Here is a 16,857-nt window from a genome sequence, read left to right on the forward strand (position 1 = left end):
CTATAAATCCTGCATTAGATCTCTGATTTATAAATATTTTCACCTATTCCACAGCTTGTCTGTTCACTTTCTTGATGGTGTTCTTCCAAGTGCAGAGGTTTCCATTTTGATGAAGTATAATTTTTTTTTAAACCTTTATTTATTTATTTATTTATTTATACAAGCACTGGGTACAGTCAGAAGCACGGGAGGGTGAGAGAATTCACCAGAGCCAGAGCGGGGAGCAGAGCAGGCAGAAGGACCGAAGTACACTGTTGAGGGGAGCAGCGGGCAGCAGGAGAGGTCTGTGCACCATGTGGACCCTCCTCCGGTGGCCGGGAGCAGCCGGGGATTGAACCGGCACTGCAGAGGCTGCGGGCAGCTTCGCAACCTAGCGCTCAGCCTCTGCGCCAGGGAGGCCCGAAGTATAATTTTTTTCTTTTGTTGCTTGTGCTGGTGTTTTTGATGACATATCGAAGGAGCCATTGCTTAATAAGGTCACAAAGATTTACTCATATGTTGTCTTTTCAGAGTTTATCATTTTAGCTCTTACATTTAGATTTACGATTCATGTTGATCACATTATTTGTATATGTTAACATTTGTATATGGTGTGAGGGAGGGATCCAACTCCATTCTTTTATATGTGGATATCCACATGTCACAGTTGTCCTCTAACCCATGAGTGTGGATTGCTTTCCATTTATTTAAATACTTAACTTCTTTCAGGAATGTTTTATAAGTTTTCAGTATATTGCATTTATTTTGCTAACATTTTTCTTAAGTATTTTTAATGCTAGAGTAAATGAAATTAATTTCTTAATTTTATTTTCAGATTGTTCTTTGCTGGTATACATAAACACCATTGCTTTGTGATATTGATCTAACTTCACCCAGGAACAGAAAAAACATTAGACGTGTCTCCAAGATGTTTTTCCAATAGAGCCATGAAAATTTATTGTATGCCATCTGGTCAAATAGATTAGTGACAAAAATTACCATTTATCAACTACCTACCATGTTATTATTAGTATTATTATTTTTTACAAGTGAGGTACCTAAAGCTTGCCAAAGGGAGCTAGTCCTCAGTCACATAATTATAAATAGCATATCTCAGTGAGATCAGTTTGAATGTTTGGGAGTTTAACATAATTTCTCTAAGAGAGAAGTGCTTATTTCTTGATTTGTTTTCCAGTGGAGACTTTTCAGAAATTGCAGAAGGCAAAGGAAATTCTCACTAATGAAGAGAGTCGAGCTCGCTATGACCACTGGCGAAGGAGCCAGATCTCGATGCCATTCCAGCAGTGGGAAGCTTTGAGTGACTCTGTGAAAACGGTAGGTTTCTTTCTGGGGTGATGTGAATTTATGAAGCAAGCGATATAGGATGAGTCTGGATTAGACTCATGTATTAGCTTCAAGGGTCGATAATCAATATGAGGAAGAACACCAAGCAGCTGACAGAGTCTGGGTATAAATCAAGGTCCACAAAATTCTTTGAAGACAAATTCACCACAGAGGCAGTAGGTCAGTGCCAGAAAGTTTCTTTGACTCTTTAGTATATACACTTCACATTGTCATTTACTGTTTTATACATTCTGATAACACTGCTTCTCAAGTTGCTCATATACTGCTGTCTATTGAATCATTGCAAATTCATCTGCATTCTTTTAAATTCATACTGGCATTAACCTCTTCTCTTCTCAAGTCATAAATTTCATAATTTGAAGAAAGAAAACTAAATTGTGCTCTCTTTCTTCATTCTGTTTAAAAACCTAAGTATCAAAGTAATTACTTAATTATGGTTATACATTAATTTTTTTCTTATACTGACCTTTAAATACTATAGAGAAAATGGAATTTTAAAGGTTTTTACATTTTTTGATATGATTTACTATCTAGCTTTTTTTTCCTCATAGGGACAATTTTCTATGGCATAAGACATAGAAGAAACCTTATAGGCAAGTTTTTGAGGACACTTGTTAGAATTAGTCTATAGTGTGAATCACATCTCTTAAGTTACAGTTCTTTAGGGTTAGATTTACATTTACTACTTATTAGTTTTTATTTTAAGAAGAATGAACAAATTGTCTTTTTCACATAAAAAGAACTGTAATGGTGAGGGAAGGTCTTCGAAATAATAGGGAAGTACAAAGTAAACCTCTTAAAGTCACTGTACATAATATAAAGACTGTTTTATTCATCTTCATTTTGGAATGAAGCACATTTTTGTAAGATTTATTTAGGTGGACTAATTATTTATGAAGGACTAACCATATATGTACAATAAAGACAATCTTTTAAAAACTATAAAACTTAACTTCACATACTCTTTTACATTGCGTATATCCAAAATTCCTTGTTGACATGGCTAAATAGTGTTCTGCCACCTCTGCACAACCATGTTTCCTCTCTACAGAGTGTGACTTACTGTTAACTGCAGCTGAATTAATGACCTTTGCTATTCTAATGCATTTTGATTAATAGTTCATTTTTCTTTATGAACCACTGAACTCTGTTACTTAATTTTACCTGCTAATATCAAGTTAGCTAGGGATCTTTAAAAAACTCTTCTCCAAATCCCAGCTCTAATTTATATTGCCAAAGTCTTTCCATTAAATATTAATTTCCTGCCTCCAAACACATCATTTCTGCTTTGAATTTAGTTTCACTATGAACTGTTTGAGGTCTTACAATGATTACATTGGTATTTCCTTACTGGCTGCATCATTTGTCTTGTCAACAAAATTGAAATAGTGTGCTGGGCTAGCATTTGGTTTCAGATTTATTTTTATTAGTGGTACAAAAATGATGAGATGTGTATCTCTCTGCTTTAAATCAGCAATGATTTTTTTTTTGGTCATACAATCTTCTCTGGGCTAAAACTTCTTTCTGATTTGTTTTTTTCCTCTTCTTCAGTGGACTTTGAATCCCCTTTCCAAATTTCACCTGTCTTGTATCTCATTTGATAGGCTTTCTGTTAATTTCCTCTCATTCCTTTCTGTTCTAATCCCCGTAGTGACGTCTGCATGGGAAAGTCTCTCTTGTCTCTAACATTTAGTTGTTGCTTCTGTGTGTGTGCGGTTTCATTTCCTCCCCCTTTCACATTCACTACCCTAGATAAATAAATAACTGTTCTCATACTAATATTATTCATCATCTCATAGATCATTGTTTATCCTTTTGAAGATAATCATCTCCATTAGGGTGCTTGGTTTGAGTATATTACATAAGCCATTCTGACAATAAAATGGTTGTGACTTAAGATTTTAATTTTAAGTGACATTTATCTAAAACATGCCTGAATATTTGCTTGCCCTATACATTTTTGGATTGTTAGATACTATAAAATTCTTATCCTTCAAATCACTAACCCCATGTTTCTGCTTTTTATTTAGGCAAAATAAACTCAATGAAAGAAAAAGCACTGGTTGAGAGCACTATTAGTCTCAAAACCTTGAAGGCAGGACAAATCACAGTGCACTTTTGCACCATCACACACAAAATCATATTGCAGAAATCTCTTTTGGGTGATGAAACTGTAACATAATTTTTTCCCACACTAATGCTTGTGTTTTCACTATTTTTCTTTTCCTTTTTAGAAGTTCTTTCTGATAATTTAGTTCGTAAAAATATTGTAAGACTTCATTCAGGTCCATGAATATGGTGGAAATTCAAGTTGAGATATGTGGTGCTGATTTTTAAAAAAAAACATAGGGGATGAAGTCTTTAGGAACTATGGCATTTGGGACCTTGGGTAACTTGACAAAAGAGACCTTTTTAGCCCTAAGAATTTTAGAGATATTCATCATTGTCATGCTAAGTGGTTTTATCCCAAGGGAACCAGGGTATGTATGTCTTTCCCTCTAGTTCCAAAAATACATGGCAGAATGATTTTAGGATCACTGTGGGAAAGTGATAGTCAAAATAAAACACAGGAAAACTCACAAGCTGTTTAAACTGTCATATCACATCAATTGCTATAAATTTTTTAAAAGATTTATTTATTTATGCATGCAAGAGCTGGGGTATAGGCCAGAGGCACGGGGAGGGGGGGATGAGAGGACTCAGCAGAGACAGAGTGGGGAACAGAACAGGCAGAGTGACCAAAGTACACTGCTGAGGGGAGCAGTGGGCGAGTCGGGAGAGGTCTGCTGCGCCATGTGGGTGGCTCCCTGGCTGACCGGGAATTGAATTCATGCTGCAGTGGCTGCGGATAGCTTCATAGGTTGCATCTTAACCCTTGTGCCACCAGAGAGGCCCCCCAATTGCTATAAATTTTATAAAGAGTTAATAGAAACACATTTTTGGTGAACTGATTGATTGTTTGACAAACTGATTGCTTCTGGAAGGACTTATTGGGGCTGCCAGTCATCCTTATGTGTTTTTGGATCATTGTTATATTTCCAGGCTTGGAGAGGTGTTTTGAGGTTGAGTCCATTTGGCCATAGACTGTAAGGGAAGCTTCCCTCTATGCCTGTATAGCCCCAGCTTCCCCAGCCAGATGGGAAACAGTGTGTAATTCAGTACCTTCTGGGCCTGTTCGAGGCCGTCTGTCCTAATTGGATGTTATCCAAAAGCAAGGCAGATATCACCCAGGCAAGTAAAAAATTCACTCATGGGAAATGGGGACTATAACCAAGATGAAAATGCATACATTGTGCAAAAAATGAAAAATGATGTAAAAATATATAAAATTAAAAAAATAATAACTAAAAAAACCCAAAAACTAAAAAAACAAATTACCAGTCAATTTTGTATAATTTATTCAGCCATATTCATGGCTCATGTGAGTCAACTGATTTTTTTCTTCTATTTATCACTATGTTTACTGGCACATAGACACAATTTTTTATATGAAGTGATGATCAAATTCAAGAATTAAAAAAAAAAAGACTTCTAGAGAAGAAAAAAGCAACAACCCATTAAGGAAAGCTAGTAAACAAGTTAATTGAGGAGGTAGAACAACTACATCCAATTTCATAGACTGTAGGACAGTGGTTTTTGCACCTAGGCTTCATGTCTGTTTAGTGTTAACTCACTCCATGCATATAGTGATTTTCTGTCTGGTGCAGTTAATTTTTTTTTATTATATATAGATGCTCCCCTTTCTAATCTCCCTCTTAGTGTGGATCAACTTCTCTCATTTGATATTTTTGTTGATGCTTGTTCTGTTCCAGTGAATCACTGGAATCACTGCACAATAGTTTACTTGAGATCCAATGCCCTGCCCACCTAATACCTGGAGGAGCTAAGAAATTCACCTGTGAACACAGAAATGAGTAGTCTAATTGTGTCTCAGCAAACTGGCTGCTCAGTATTGCTTACATTAGTTCTGTGATTGAACTACAAAGTATGAGAGGTGCCTGTATATAAAGTTAGATAGTTTGTATTTCCCCCCTGCAAGTTTCTTTAACTAGGAACAACAGATACTACATATTGAATAAAATACTTTATTCTGATTTATTCATAAAGGAATTGATGAGTAAGGGGCTTCAAAGCATTTACTGTAGGTCAGTCATTAATCATTAACACCTCTGTAAGGCAGACTATAGGCACTTTTATTTCAAGAGTGAAATACTGAGAAATACTTATACTAAATACTTAGAAAACAACACAAAGAAAAGAAAAAAACTTTATTATCCTGCCATGTAAAAACAGCCATATCAACATTTTGGTGCATTTTCTTCCAGTGTTTTCCTCCCTTCATTTGTTAGTGTGAGAACCACATTGAATGGTGGCAGTAACAGCTTTATTAGGGTGATCTGTGGATCTTGGGGTGTGTGGGTTATTTTTGGGGAAGAAGATTCAGGATAATCCCATTTTACAGTTGTTGAGAGATAGGTTGAAGATGGGGAGAAGTGAATTCTCTATTGGATTAGAGCAGAGGAGTTGAATATACTTATGATTTTAGGGTATGTATGAGGCCACATTGTCCTCCTCTCTGTCTGTGCACCTATATTTTATGTTTACATATATTTATATATCTATATTTGGCTATATCTATCTACCTTCAAATATAGTTGAGATCATACTATTTATGACCATTTTTGCTTATTACTCATTAACACCAAGCTGCTAACTCTTCCCAATTTTCTTTAAAAATCATGATGAGCGCGCACACACACACACACACACACACCTTTTACATGGAGAACTTGGTCATGTACACATGTAATATTTGACCACCATCACCTTGTGTTGCTTTGTGTTAAACTGGTAGATAAAGCAGGGCTCTCAGACAAAAGTTGGCAACAGCATTACTATAAGATAGTTCAGACTCTCCAGGAAAGAAGTGCTCTTAGGTTGAAATGCAAGATGACGCTTGCAAAGTGGGGAATGTGTGTGTGTAACAGGCCTCAGCCCCTTTGTGGCAGTTTTTAAATGTCACAACTTTTGAGCTTATTCAATAAGCTTTGGAATTCAGAAAAATCAGCGTTTCATTCAATATAGTTTCTTGGCTTTGCTTTTTCTCTATTTTTTTGGAGCATGGGAAACACTATCCTAGATATCAGGAAGATGATGTATTCTGTTTATAACTTCCCTAAGTAGGTGGCTTATGGGTTTTCGAGTAACAGAGCTAGTATGTCACTGTTTAGTAATACTTCAGGAATTGTGTCCCAAGATATACAATGAAGTTTCAAGAAACGGTTATGTTCATTGTTTTGGTTGAATCTAGGGCTAATTTTTCTTTCCTTTTTTTTCTTTTATATGCATTTTCCATCATTCTTGTACAATGTGTGCTTTCTCCTCTATGGTGTAGTCCCCATGGAATTTCCACCACCAATTCACCCATGTCCCATACCATAGCCCCTTTTGCTCTTCCCGCCCCTGTTTTGAGCCTTCACCCTCCTCCTCCCCTGCAGAATGTCTCTGATTTATAGTTGCCTTCCAGGGCTAATTTTTCTACTTCAATTATTTTTGATGCAGAGAAATCTCAATCTCTGTTTCTTACTCTGTGCTCATCTATGTATCCTTCCATTCATCCACTTCATCTATCCAATTTTAAGCATTTTAATTGGAATATATATATATATATATATTGGAATATATATATATATATATATATATGCAGGACCCATTTTTAAGCTTTATTAATTTGACAGTGGTTTACATAATTATATAATTTGGGGAGTCCAACTTCACAATTATATAATTTGGGGAGTACATGCCATACTCTCCCTCCACCAAATCTCCACTGCCACAGCCCTGTCACCTTTCCTCCTCATATCCTCCTCCCCCATCCCCTGTGTGTGTGTGTGTGTGTGTGTGTGTGTGTGTATGTAATTATTTTTTATAAATGTCTATTAAGCATTTACAACAAGACAGGCATATAGAAGGATGCAGCAGCCATGGTTCTTACCTTCGTGGAGATTTTCCCCAGGTAAAGTCTCCTTCCTGCCAAGTCTGCCACTTGTCGTGGGGGAGACTCAGGTATAGGCCAGAGGCCCAGGGGTGTAAGAATTCACCAGAGACAGAGTGGAGAACAGAACTGGGGGATTTATTGAAATACACTATTAAGAGGAGTAGCAGGTGAGACAGGAGAGGTCTGCTGCACCACCAGTATATTTTTCATAGAGATTTATTCTTGTTGTTTTGTGAGTTTGTTTTCTTTGGTTATTTTTTATTCTGCAAATAAGTGAAACCATCTGGTAACTATCTTTCATTTTCTGACTTCATCTACTTAGCATAACCATCAAAATTCATTCATATTTTCCTGAAAGGCACTATTTCACCTTTATAAAGAGCTGAGAGGTGTTTCATTGAGTATATATCCCACAATTTCTTTTATCCAATCTATCAGTGGGCATTGAGGGTGATTCCATGACTTGGCTGTTGTGAAATAATGCAGCTATGAGCATAGGAGTGCATCAATCTTTTTGTATTAGTTGTGTTTAAAATAGTGAACACTCTGGACTCTGCTGGACTCATTTTTGGTTCCCCCCAAACCGCCCTATTCCTGACTCATGGTAAGCAGCCAGAGCTACACTGATAGAGTTACAAGGTTAAACCACTGAGCAAAGGACCCCCACCAGGTATATAAAACACAATTTTAGGATATTGGATTTCTGTGAAAAGTTTTCAGGGACTTTGGACCTTGTGATTATAAAAATATAAGGGTTAAACCAGGAATCAATGGCCCATGCCCAACACTATTGATTTATGGTCCTTGATTTTTTTTTTAAGTTGTAAATTAAATATGTCACAAAACCAACATACTTTTGTTAAAGTAAATCAAAATAGTAAAATAGGATATGTAACAAAAAGTGAGTTCATCCTTATTCCAGCCCTCCCTGGTTTTCTTTCCCTTCCCAGAATACCACCATTGCCATTATTGTGTTTCCTTTTAGAAAACATCTATACAATGTATATATATATATATATATATATATATATATATATATATTCACATTGTCCTTAAAAAATAAATGGAAAATAATTAGAAAGTTCTTGCTCTTTGAGGACAACTAATTGACATAAAATGAATCCATTTAAAATTAGGACAAATTTCACAGTAAATATTGGTTGGATTCCTGCTTTGTGTATGAGTTTTCTTAAAGAGAAGATTTATAATCCAGAATTCTAGTATTTGTCAACTCTGCATTAATTGTGACTGGATGAAAGGCCACAATAGTAGTTGTGGCAATAGTAGTTTACCTAATTATTGATACAATAGTAGTCAGTTTAAGGGGCACATCCTTGTTGTTTATCAATAGTAAAATACATAACAACTCATTATTTTAATTATTTTGAAGTATACCATTCAGTGGCATTAAGTACATTCACAATGTTGTTTACCCATCATTATCTAATTCTAGAACTTTCCCATCACCCCAAAAGGAAACCTCATATTTGTTATGGGGAGGCATGCGATACCTCTTTCCCCCAGTTGCCAGTAACCACAAATCTGCTATCTTCCTGAATTTGTTTATTCTAGCTATTTCATATTTAATGGAATCATATAAGTTGTATTGGCTTCTTTTACGTTGCATTATGTTTCCAAGGTTAACCTACATATGCCATAACTTTTTTATGGCCAAATAATACCCATTTCTTGGATATTACCACCTTTTTATTTATCCAGTCATGAGTTCATGGATGTTTAGGTTGTTTCTGCCTTTTGACTTTTGTGAATAATGCTGCTATGACATTCATGTTGAAGTTTTTCTTTGAATACCTGTTTTCTGTTCTTGTGGGTATGTATCTAGAAATGGAAGTGGATCATATGGATATTTTATATTTAACTTCCTGTGGAAGCAGGTATTTCTTTGCACCTTTCTGATGCTAGTCTGTTCACTCTGTACCATGAAATGGATTTCTACTTATATCATTGGTCTTCCAAATCAGTGAGGATTAACTAATATGTAGATTAATTGATTAATGTTTGTTTAATAGTCCTGACATTTTTTTTTAAAGATTTATTTATTCATACATGCACTGGGTACTGTCAGAAGCGTGGGAGGGTGAGAGAATTCACCAGAGCCAGAGCATGGAACAGAACAGGCAGAGTGACGAAATACACTGCTGAGGGGAGAAGCGGGCGGGCAGGAGAGATCTGTGCGCCATGTGGGACCCTCGCTGGGTGGCTGGGGATCAAACCAGTGCTGCAGAGGCTGCAGGCAGCTTCGCAGTGCAGCGATCAACCGCTGCGCCACCAGGGGAGGCCCAATAGTCATAACATTCTTTTAATCAACACTATAACAAATAGTTCAGGTGTTGCTACATGCTGAACTTTAAATATAGAAGACTACCGTAATAGTGATTTTATATTGAATGTCTCTTTTAATAATGTAGTCGATGCACTGGGCTGTCAGAAGTAAAAAAGACTTGATGCTGGAAGAATCTGACCAGACTCATACCAACAAGACTGAAAATAAGGAATTGAAGGAGCAAAGAGAAATAAAGACAAAAAAGTTGGATTCAACCATGGAGAAAAGGGAGCAAAAAGAATCTGAATCCCTGGAGAAGTCACTTCTCCCACAATGTTCAGATTCTCCAAGTAAGTCATGTTGTGTGAGTTTTATAGAACAGAGGTCTGAAATTAAAGGGCTTGGTTTAAATAGTACTTATTCTCAACCTTTTCTAACTACATAGTCATGCCAAATATACAAATCGGTTTAGCACCTTAAAGGATACCTAGCACTGGTGAAGAAACTAGAAGACAGATTCCTCAATATATTCCTTGCAAGGGAAATTTTGGGATATTTTTGGGAGTATCTACTGCTTGATTGAAAAAACACTAGCTAACATTTATTGGGTGTTTACTATGTGCAGGAATGTTCTTTGCACATACAACTTTATATAAATTACCTCATTTAACACTAATTTTGTATATATTAACTGATTTCATTCTCACTACAAGTTTATTATTCTCATTTTTCAGATGAGAAAACTGTGAATGATAATGGTACATTCTCATCAAGTTGTCATGAAGCTTAAATGAGAAGATCCATGCAAAATGCTTAGCACAGTCTTTCACTATAATAAGCTCTGCAAAACTGTTAGCTGTTACTATCATGTCTTTGTCTGACTAGTCATGTCTCTGTTTATTTTGTATAGGTGTGTTTTATACACACACTGTAACTACCTTTCAAATTCTTATTCTAATGACTCCCATTAGAATTTAGTTTGAACATCCTTGAACACTTATTTTTATTTTTTAAATATTTATTGAATTAATGTTGATTTACATGGGAGTTTGTATTATTGAAGAGGGGGAATCCCCCCTTTATCAGATGTTGTCACCATAGTGCACCCACCACCCAAGAACCCATAGCCCACCACCCTAGACTCTTGCTACCTCCCCTTTGAATACTTACTTTTAAAAAGAAGATAGTTTGTGGTGAATTATAGACCTTCTGAAAAAGTTTTTAGAATTTGATTCAGTTTTCTATGCTGGTTACCCAAGCAGCCCTCTTGCAGAATCTGTATGTTGATTGCATCAGCCTCATAGCTGGAAATGGTTATAACAAACTGATCAAAGCAGAAGCCTGCATTTCAGAAAAAACAAGTGTTTTAAGTAAACACATAGGAATTCCCACCCACACAGGCACACACAGGCATTCAATTCTGGAATGTTCAGATCTGTGCTCCCTGAACCTGGACTTTTTGTTTCCAATTCAAATGTAGTCTGAGTTCACCAGAACTGGGGGGGTTGGATACTTCTTAGGTTTAGGCAAGATCCTAAAGCTGCACTTGAATACCTCTCACAAGAGTCTATAAAAATTGTTCTTTCTTTTAAAAAAGTAATTTAGATATCAAAACCCCCAAAGTAATATGAGCTTGTCACTCAAAAATTCGAAGAATCATTAAAGAAAATAACTTAGTGTCTCCCCCAGCCTCCCATTCTTCTCTGTTTCTACTTCTTGAGTCGTCAGTGATGATGCTCAGGTGTGTCTCCTTCCATACTACTCTTTATGCTAATAAAGTCATGTAGATGTATATGTTCATGATGAGGACTTTGCAAATAAAGAACAATGTTATTCCATGTACCTTCCTGCCTGTTACACAGTGGTGCAGAGCACAGACTCTAGAATCAGATCTTCACTGTTTCACTGATGAGTTATATGACCTTGGGGGAGTGAGTTAACCTCTCTGTATTTGAGTTTTCTTATTTGAATCTAATGGTAAAAAATACTAGTGTCTATTTCATAACTTTTTTTGAGAAGTAAGTGACTTAATATATGTAAAATATTTAGAGTATGTACATTGTAAGTGCTTTTTTTAGTATAGCATTTGTTATTGTGAGACTTCTCCATACATGTAGAAACAACATAATCTTTTTAACAGCTGCTAACTATTCTAGTATAGATATATTGTAATTTACTCAGGATGCACTATGATGCCAGTTTTGATGTCCTCACATGATGAAGCGTATTCTCTTACTGTGGTTGAAGAATGAAAAATGAAGTTGAGGGATGAGAGAAGGGAGCTTTGTTGTTTAGAGCTGTTGTTGGAGATTAAGACGTGAAATTTTACCAAAGATACATTAACCAGTATTTTCTTAATGCTTTTAAAAAGATAATTGGCTGTGCTGAGTAGTGCTGTGAAACTGGAGTTTGGTATACCAAAGTGCACTTGCTTGATTATTTATAGTTCGTTTTACTGCAGTGTAAATTTTATAATGCCAGCATTTACAAGATATTATTCATGTCAGCTTTACCAAACCCTGAGTGGCTTCTCATATAAATTTCAGCATCTTTGTTAATTTTCTCAATCAGCGCTTGATATTTACTTTGGAGTTTGCCTTTTGATGCCTCTTCTGTGATGAACAGCCATCAAACAGTCCCCATCTTATGACTCTCATTACATCCAGTAAGATGTGGAGTGTGACATCTGGAAACTGGTGTGCAAGACAAACTCGCTTTCTTTCCATTTAAATATGCAATAAATATGCCTTCTGATAAATACAATGCTAGGATAAAATAGTTTTGTGTAACACTCTATAATAAAAAGAAAAATTCAAATGTAGCAGAAGCAGCTGATAGTCCCTTCCCAGGCATTGCCAACCCTGCTTCTGCCAGAGGCTTCCTCTGGCAATAAACTCTGCCCTGCAGCAAATGAGCAGACAGTCAGTGGAAGGGGGCAAATGCCCTGGTGGTATAGCAATCAGGCAACAATGAATGGGAGTGGGTGGCTAAATTCCCAGGTCCTTCACCCCTCAAGTGGGATAATGCTGAGGTATTTTTATGTTGTCTCCCAGGGTTCCTAGGGGACCACACCCCAATTGTCCAGGGCAGCAACTTGTCCGATTATGTACTTTTATAGATTTGGTTCTCGCCCCTACTTCTCTACGAGGGCCTCTGGGGATCACTTCCCAGATTGGTCGTGCATTCAAATTCTTGCTTGGGGATCTATTTCTAGAGAAATTCAAACTGGAAGACATCTTTTTAAAACTAAAAGCAACATGTATTTACTGTAGAAATGTGAGAAAATGTGGTTAAGCAAAAGAAAGAAATTCCACTTATAATCTTACCATCTAGAAAAATATTAATATTTTAGTATATTTTTTTCTACTGTCTAAACTGCCTTCTAACTCCCTGTCACTTAGCAATATCTTATGAGCATTTTTCTATGTCCAAAATATTAAAAAATTGTTAATGACTATATCAAAGCCTTTTAACCAACTTTCTACAGCTGAAGATTTAGATTTTTTCTTCATTTTTTTAAAAAAATTGAGAAATGGAGTCATGATGAAAATCCTTATAGTTAAACCCTTGAGCACATTCATGATTTTTTCCCTTAATAAATTTCTAGAACTAGAATTATTGGGATAAAGGTATATACATTTTAATGAATTTGATAAATACCGCCAAATTGCCTGCCAGAGGATTTTGCCAATTTATACTTCCTCTAGTAGAGAAGGAAAATGACCTTTTCTCTTGTTTTCAAAAAAGTTGTTTATTGGAATAAAAATATTTTACTGTTATAGAATAAATTATTGGTGTTCCAGGGATCTGCTATTATTGACCTTTTACATTTGGCAGTTGTTTGAAAGTTGTTTTCAATTTCTTTGCAGGTGAATTGTCAAAATTCCTACCATTGAGTGCATTTATAAAATCTTTTTATTATTAAACATTTAAGCCTGTGAAGTTCTTTTATCCAAATAAACTGTATAAACTTCATAAGAATTCAAAAGTTAATTTAATTCATTTCTATTTGATATTAACAGGTTATACCAAAGATTCTTACATTTTACATCTTGCAGTGAAGTTTTATAACCAAACTGTTTTACAAGTTTGACTTTTACTATCTGTGATTTTAAAATCTTTTCTTTTCGAAAGGTTTTTCGGATGTGAACTGTGGACACCTTCGTTTCCGCTGGTCTGGGGATGCTCCCTCAGAACTCCTGAGGAAATTCAGAAACTATGAAATATGAAATGGCTCTGAGCCACAGAAGAAAGAGAACAAGATATCCCCTGTGCTGCCAACATGTGGTCTTTGTTCCAGTCTTTAAAATGTCATGTTTAAAATGTCATGTTTATATGTAATGATTGTGAATTACTGAGTATCAATTAATTCCACCATCCTTGAACCCATTCTCACAATGTGTTTCTTAAGTGAAAATCAGGAGACAAGATGGTTTCAATATTTGAAAAAAAATTAAAACTTTCAGATTCAGGATAGACTGTATTATATGTGCTTCCTGTTAATGTTATTTATAGAAATCTACTTAAAAAAAGCTATGTCTGAATTTAAATATTTCCTTGATATACCATGATCTCTATTAGTGCTAGATATATAAGGAATATTTTCTGATTTTGGACTTAAAAGGTGGAATTACTTGTCTGAACGCCATAGAATAAAGTAAATAAATTTTCCAACATTTGTAATGAATTGATAATTCAACTGGATTTAAAAAACAATTTGAATAGACATTTCTACTTTAATTTTAATAATGATAAAATTAAAAGCTTATAATTTATTTGAGGAAATTTTTTAAACAAGATTTCTCTTGTTATATAATGAGTAATAAAAGTACAAATTACATTCTAACTATGAAAATGGACCTATTAGATCACATTGCTTTTAGTTTGAAATTACTTATGATCATGTGTAGTATAGTTTATTTCTTAGTTTGAAAACAAGTGGATGAAAAATTAAAAAGAGAAAAAATTTATAGAGAGCAAGCGGTTCCTTAGTTGATGACAAAATGAGAAAAATTAAAATATAGGTTTTTTTTTTAAAAGCTAAATTATACATAAATCATGTCTTTCCCCCCTTTGTGGTTTAAAATGTATTCCTCTTAGGAAATAGTATCATAGTAAATCATGTTAATTTGACAGCTGTCATAACAAAAAAGACTTCAACAACCTTTCTCATAGTTCTGGAGTCCAGAAGTCCGAGATCAAGTTGTGTGCAAGTTTGGTTTCTTCTAAGGACTCTTTGGCTTACTAGTAGCCACTTTCTCACTGTGTCCTTACATGACTTTTCTCTGTGCACACATACCCCTTTTGTCTCTACTCTTATAAGGACATCAGTCATAGCCCTACCCTTACAACCTCCTTTTAACTCAGTCACTTCTTTAAATAAAGATCTTATCTCCAACTATAATTACAATCCGAGGTATTGGAGGCTGGGACTTCAACATATGAATCTTGAGAGAACCCAACCCACCCCATAGCATAGATGAAAAAAAATTTTTTTGATGACTATAAACCCTGTACTAGTTCCCTCCCTTGATTGTATTTGATTTCAATGTTTTGTCAAATCCAGAAGGCAGGGTCAGTCATTTAGAGAATTATTTCTACAATATGTTACCACTTCAGTAAAATGTGATTTGGCATGTTACCTTATCTGCAAATTTTACTTCAAAAATAGAAAATAAAGACAAAAAATATGGTATGTAATAAAATGAGCTTCAGGACTGTCATTATGCCTACCTCACAGGTGGGAATGCAGATAAAGGCTAGATTACGTGAACTTTTGAATCTAAGAAATCACTTTCACCCAATTTTCCATTGCAGAGGTACCATTAATTGCATATCTTTTCTTAGATAACCTGTGCATTTGCACACACATACATGTTTCTCTTCTTTGCATACGTGGTAGCACACTACACTGCTGCATGCCTTCTGTTTATTCAGTTGATATATCTTGGAGATCTTCCCATTTTAGTATGTAAGTATTACTCTACTCTTTCATTCCATTGTGTGGATGAACCATACTTTATTTAACTTGTCCTCTATTGATGCCTTTCAAGGTTATTTACAGTTTTTTTTTTTTTTTTGCAACCACAAATAGAACTGTAATGAATAGCTTTGTTCATAGCATTTCTTTATTTGCAGTATGCCTGTAGGACAAATACCTAGCACTGGAATATATCAAAGAATATATATACACATGTAGAATTTGATCACCATATTATTAAGTAGATGACAGATGCAATTTAGCAAATTTCCAGAGATCTTGGAGCCACTATGTTGGCATTCCCCCCTGCTGATCCCCACCCCCCAAGTGCTTGTTCATTGTGATTCCTGTCTTGAAGTGGTTTTGTTTTTTTCCTTTACTTGAGGCTAGTCCCTGTTGAATGGCTCAGTTTGAAGCATTGTGCTGATGGAATATTTTCCCAGGACTTCCCCTAACACCTGATACCGGGAGTACCCAAGATAGAACACAACAATCAAACCAGAGTACTGGTGCTTTCCACAGAGACAGGAAGAGGGGCATTTTTTTTTTTTTCTTCATGGTTTCTTGTTATAGCTTCTTGCTTTCTGGGTGTCCAGAGATGATGAAATACAAGTCTGAAACATTTTTGCTCTTTTAGGAAAAGGGCAACTCAACAGAGCAACTCTGGAAAACCTAGGCAGAATTCATAATTTCCTGTGGTCCCAAAGAGTTTCTAGTCCCCAGTGTATATAACCCCAGCCTGTCAAAAACATGTGTCTTGATGAGCAAATTAGAAATGCAAAAAAGACTTTGCAGATATTTCTTGTAAAGAGAGAGCTGGATAAGGGGGAAGATAAGGTTGTTTTCCTGCTTATGAATTTTCATATCCTTTCTGAGCCCAGATCTGATGGTGTTTACAAGATCAATCACAGCAGCAAGTGTTGATGACTAATGCAGTTATTGAGAGGGGTCTTTAATTTCCTGGAGGCAAACAGCATTACCCGCCACCTCCACATCATAGATGAAGAGTTGCCAGGACTGCTGGGGAGTCAGTGATGGAAGAAATTGTAAAACTGATGCAATTACTGAGAAAATGATGAAATGTCTCACAATGAAAGGCTTCAATTCCCTTCAATTTCAGGTTTTGTGATATGCATCAGTGTGGCTGTGCCTTCGGTATTATTACTTTTTTGCTCTCTGCGTCATCTCCCTCTCATTGTGGAAGAATATTTTGCATCAGGCAGCTCATTCTCAACCTTTCTCCTCTTACCT

At 35.7% G+C, this 16,857-nt stretch overlaps 1 protein-coding gene across 5 annotated transcripts in view; it reads left to right on the plus strand.

Annotated features, from left to right (window-relative positions):
* Nucleotides 1-15,336, plus strand: part of DNAJC12 (DnaJ heat shock protein family (Hsp40) member C12) — a 64,329-nt gene extending 48,993 nt beyond the window's left edge. For all 5 annotated transcript variants that reach the window (XM_037495913.2, XM_054690224.1, XM_037495911.2 and 2 more), the window contains 3 exons: nt 1,175-1,314; nt 9,772-9,976; nt 13,761-15,336. In XM_037495913.2, coding sequence (XP_037351810.1) covers nt 1,175-1,314; nt 9,772-9,976; nt 13,761-13,855 — 440 coding nt within the window. In that variant the 3' untranslated portion in view covers nt 13,856-15,336. The remainder of the gene's footprint in view (nt 1-1,174; nt 1,315-9,771; nt 9,977-13,760) is intronic.
* Nucleotides 15,337-16,857: the final 1,521 nt, after the last annotated feature.

Source organism: Talpa occidentalis, unplaced genomic scaffold (assembly GCF_014898055.3).
Source record: "Talpa occidentalis isolate TD23 unplaced genomic scaffold, MPIMG_talOcc4v2.1 talOcc4.8, whole genome shotgun sequence".
NCBI lineage: Eukaryota > Metazoa > Chordata > Mammalia > Eulipotyphla > Talpidae > Talpa > Talpa occidentalis.